Source organism: Bos javanicus, chromosome 6 (assembly GCF_032452875.1).
Source record: "Bos javanicus breed banteng chromosome 6, ARS-OSU_banteng_1.0, whole genome shotgun sequence".
NCBI lineage: Eukaryota > Metazoa > Chordata > Mammalia > Artiodactyla > Bovidae > Bos > Bos javanicus.
The window spans coordinates 98496811-98500789 of NC_083873.1; the positions used below are offsets into that span (position 1 = coordinate 98496811).

Genomic DNA, 3979 nt, shown 5'->3' on the forward strand with positions numbered 1-3979 from the left:
AAATTACATTAATTTAGTTCCCAATATTTTTATAAAATACTAAGAATGTAATTCTATGCCTAAAAGGCAAAAACAACAGTACTGTTTAAGGCTGATGTTCTCTAGCTCAGGAGCTCTCAAACTTTCTGCACATCAGGATCAGGAGGGCTTATCCGAGCAGAATGCCAGATCCCAGCCCAAGGTGCTGACTCAGGAGGGCTGGGGTGGGACTTGGGAATGTGTATTGCAACAGATTTCCAGGTGATGCTGATGCTGCAGTTAGGAACTGCACTTTGAGAAGCACTGTTTTAGCTCAATGAAAAGTAACACACATATTCATGCTTTAAATTGGTCGTATCGTCATCAGATTTACCAATATTGAGATTTTAAAAATTATTTACTAAAGTTCTTACTTTAAAGCAGTCACAACTAAAGTCCAACTTGGCAAGTTCTTGACACAACATAACTGGCAAAAAAATTATCATCCCTTTTTAAGGAACTAAGGCTCAGAGTACAAAACCAGTGGTTAAGTGACAGGGCCAGAACTCATCATCAGGTGCACAATCCCCAAGATCCCACATGTCGTGCGACAACTAAGTCCATGTGCACAACTACTGAGCCTGTGCTCTAGAGCCCGTGGGCCCTAGAGCCTGTGCTCTGCAACAAGAGAAACCACTGCAGTGAGAAGCCTGCACACCGCAACTAGGGAGTAGCCCCAGCTCACTGCAACTAGAGACAGCCGTGCTCAGCAATGAAGACCCAGTGCAGCCAAAGATAAATAAATTTAAAAAAATCTTAAAAAAAGAAAAAGATGAGTTAGGTAAGAGTCTTGTCCTGAGGGTAGGAGATGCAGATGAAACAGAACAAGGTGCTGGGAAAAAAAAATAGAGGGCATAAAAGTAACATCTACTTCAAGGACAATACACACCTTTAGCTCTTGAACTGCAAACCTCACAATTTAGTTTGTTAGACTCTTGCAAAGCCTTGTATTAGACTTTGTTTCCTGTAGTCCTACTTCTCCAACCTCAATGTCTTCCCCCTGAGATAAGAACCTATGTTTTCAGGTGGTTCATGTTACTTAGGAGTTTCAGAAGTAATTATGAAGCGATTTGTTGATAGCATGCTCTTTCAGGATGGCAGCAAGTATCCCTTCTTTGTCTAAAATGACACATACTTGAAAATATGCAAGGAGCCAGGGTTTTTGAAAAAATGTTACAAATCAGCTATTATTACTACTATTTCTCTGCATTTAAACCATAATTTAAGCTGTCTTTAAAGATGTTTATTTTTAATTCATGATATCAATACTGACTCACTCAAGACATATGAGTAGTCAAAGGAATTTCAGCAACTACGTTTTGGTAGCAAAGTAACAGTCAGCCAAGGAAGCTAAGAAGACTGAGGAGCAGCCAGTCTAATTAGAAAAAAAAAAAAAAAGCCAGGAGTGGAATGCCAAGAAATGGGTGTTTCAGGAAGGGTCTGGTCAGTCACGTTAGGTAAGAAACTGAGAAGTCAGGGAAGAACTAAAGTCTCACTGGGTTTACACTCCAGTCATTATATAATAAGGGACAACACAGAACCCAGAGGCAGAATGGGCTGGGAATTATCTGAGGTGAGGAAAAGGAGACAGCAAGAATAACAGGTTGGAGGAGTGTGGCCACGAAGGGAAGAAAAGAAGTTCAATAGCAGCAGGATATGGATGGAAAGCTGAGAGGACTGAGTTTTTGATTTAAGGTGAGAAATAGGACCATGGATGCATATTTTTTCTACTGATTTGCACCAATATTATGGTAATGAGGGTAAATCTTTTTTAATTCTAGCAAAAAACATTACCATATAATTTTTCAATTCCCTTGAACTGAACATAAAGATCTCTCACTTTGCTGGGTAATGAATAAAAAGGACCAAGGTCATCTGATGATGACTCAATTGTTTTCTTAGCAACATTAATTTCTTCAGATAGGAGAGTCTCTTTGAGCTGTTTAGTCCTAGAAAATATTGGTGTTTGGGCTTTGGCATTTCCAGTCATGGTACTTTTTAGATGATCTTTCAGACTTTTTCTCCTATTTGCATCTGAACTAGTTCTGATTTTAGAAGAGGATTCAACAGTCTGCTGGGGCTGCTCTCTGCTATTAACGGGCAATTCCTCATTCACAGTCTTAGGAAAGGATGAGTTCCAATCTTTTTCTTCAGTAGATGGACCACCCAAATCACTGGAAGAGTTATGCAAATTTTCAAAGAATAAAACCTGAGAAGAAGGTACATCATACAAAATATCAGCTTCAGGTTCAATAGAGACATCTTCATGCCTGCTCTGGTTCTTTGTGTGGTCACCTATATTTAATTCTGTACAGTCACCTACAACAGTAACGTTGAGCATGTTATGTTTATCACTTTCTGAACAAAGATCTTCATTGGCATGGTCTGTAGCATGGTTCCTATGTTCAGGAAGTTGCAAATACTTTTGTTCCAAGTCATCAACTTGAGCTAAAAAAGAGTTCTCAGCAAAACTATCATAGTCACCAAACATGTCCTCTTCACTGTCAATAATCTGGAAAGAAAACGAAAAGATTTATCGTGGAGTCCAGCTTCATTAAGAATAAAAGTTTCAGCTGAAAGCTCTCTTAGGTATATAATTGTATGGTCACATACGGATCACAAACCTAAATGTAAATAATCCTATAAAATAGATACTATTGTCCCATTTTACAGATGGAGATACAGAGGCCCAGAGACATTAAGTGACTGACATCAACTGCACTCCTAGGGATGCTGGGATCCTAATTCTTAAGCGACCGTTAAATCCTTTAAAATGGTAGCAAGACCGACGGCCATCTACTGGGAAGGATATTATCTCACTAGGAGTTTCTGATAATCACAGTACTGTTTCCCGTCCCATCTGCAGACACTGGCCTGCAATAAAATCATGCTTGTGTCACTGGGCACTCCAAGAAGATTGTTCTTAGAATAGAACTGAAATGGAAAGTCTGACTTGGGACAGTCTATAAACAGAAGAGATATAATTTGGGGGTTAATTTGGGGGTAGCAACATAGTGAAGGGATTAAGAACACAAGATTTCTTAACTTCTCGGTCTAATTTCTGTTGTAAAACCTGGATAAAGCAAATAGCTTAACAAAGCCCATAACAGGTCTGGGTACTTTGAGTACAAGGAGAAGCAAAAACTTGGAAGTATAGAAAGTATAGGACTTCGTGTCATGCCATTCCTTTTAAGTCTCAAGGTCTATGTTTCACAATTATATATATCTACGGGGGCTAACAGTGAGGATTAACAGCGATAACAAAGATGAAGTAATAAGCCCAAGAAGGCTAGTAGATGACCTGTCAATTGCTTGCACCTGAGACAAACTCGGGAGTTTCAAGGGTCCCGCCTTTCAGTGAGCATGCGCAGTGGGGACCTGGGTATATATCATCACTTCAAAGGTGGGAAATAGAACGAGGAACTCTCATCATCTGAGAGGTGATGGGGCTGTACCTCGACCGGCTGCACGTCCACGGTTTTCCGCCGCCGGCTCCCGGCCACCATCTCCTCGTCGTCCTTCTCTTCATCGCTGTGTTTAAGCTCTGTCGCGGGGGAGGCGGCAAAAACGCTCTCTAGACTAGGACGGTTTCTTTTGCGGACGGACACCCGCCTGCGGATGCGGGAACCACCTTCGTCCATGGCAGGGCCTGAGAGTCCAGCCCCAACTTCTTTTCCCGTGACCCAGCCGCCAACCCCCTAGTGGAGGGGTAAGTGCAGCAACAAGGGGAGGGTAGCAACAGGTGGAAGCTGCGATCCCCTCTCCATCCACCTTGGGGAAGGACCGCTTTGAGACCGGAAGCGGAGGCACCAACCTGGGAGCCCGCCCTCTCCTCCTCCAATCGTTAAGTGTGCTGGGCTGGCGGCTCGCCAAGCGGTGGGGGGCGGGGGTGAGGCGAAAGGGAAGGTACTGCGCGGGCGTATTGAAAACCCCACCCACTCTTTGAGTCCCGGCACTGCGG

At 42.6% G+C, this 3979-nt stretch overlaps 1 protein-coding gene across 4 annotated transcripts in view; it reads right to left on the reverse strand.

Annotated features, from left to right (window-relative positions):
• Positions 1-3836, reverse strand: part of HELQ (helicase, POLQ like) — a 40922-nt gene extending 37086 nt beyond the window's left edge. The window contains exons 1-2 of one of the 4 annotated variants that reach the window (XM_061420669.1): positions 3474-3833; positions 1813-2530 (exon numbers count right to left, since the gene is read on the reverse strand). In XM_061420669.1, the coding sequence (XP_061276653.1) occupies positions 1813-2530; positions 3474-3659 (904 nt within the window). In that variant the 5' untranslated portion in view covers positions 3660-3833. Of the gene's footprint in view, positions 1-907; positions 1019-1812; positions 2531-3473 lie in introns of those variants that run through there. The other 3 variants (XM_061420668.1, XM_061420671.1, XM_061420670.1) reach the window with 3 other exon arrangements.
• Between the last annotated feature and the right edge of the window lie 143 nt (positions 3837-3979).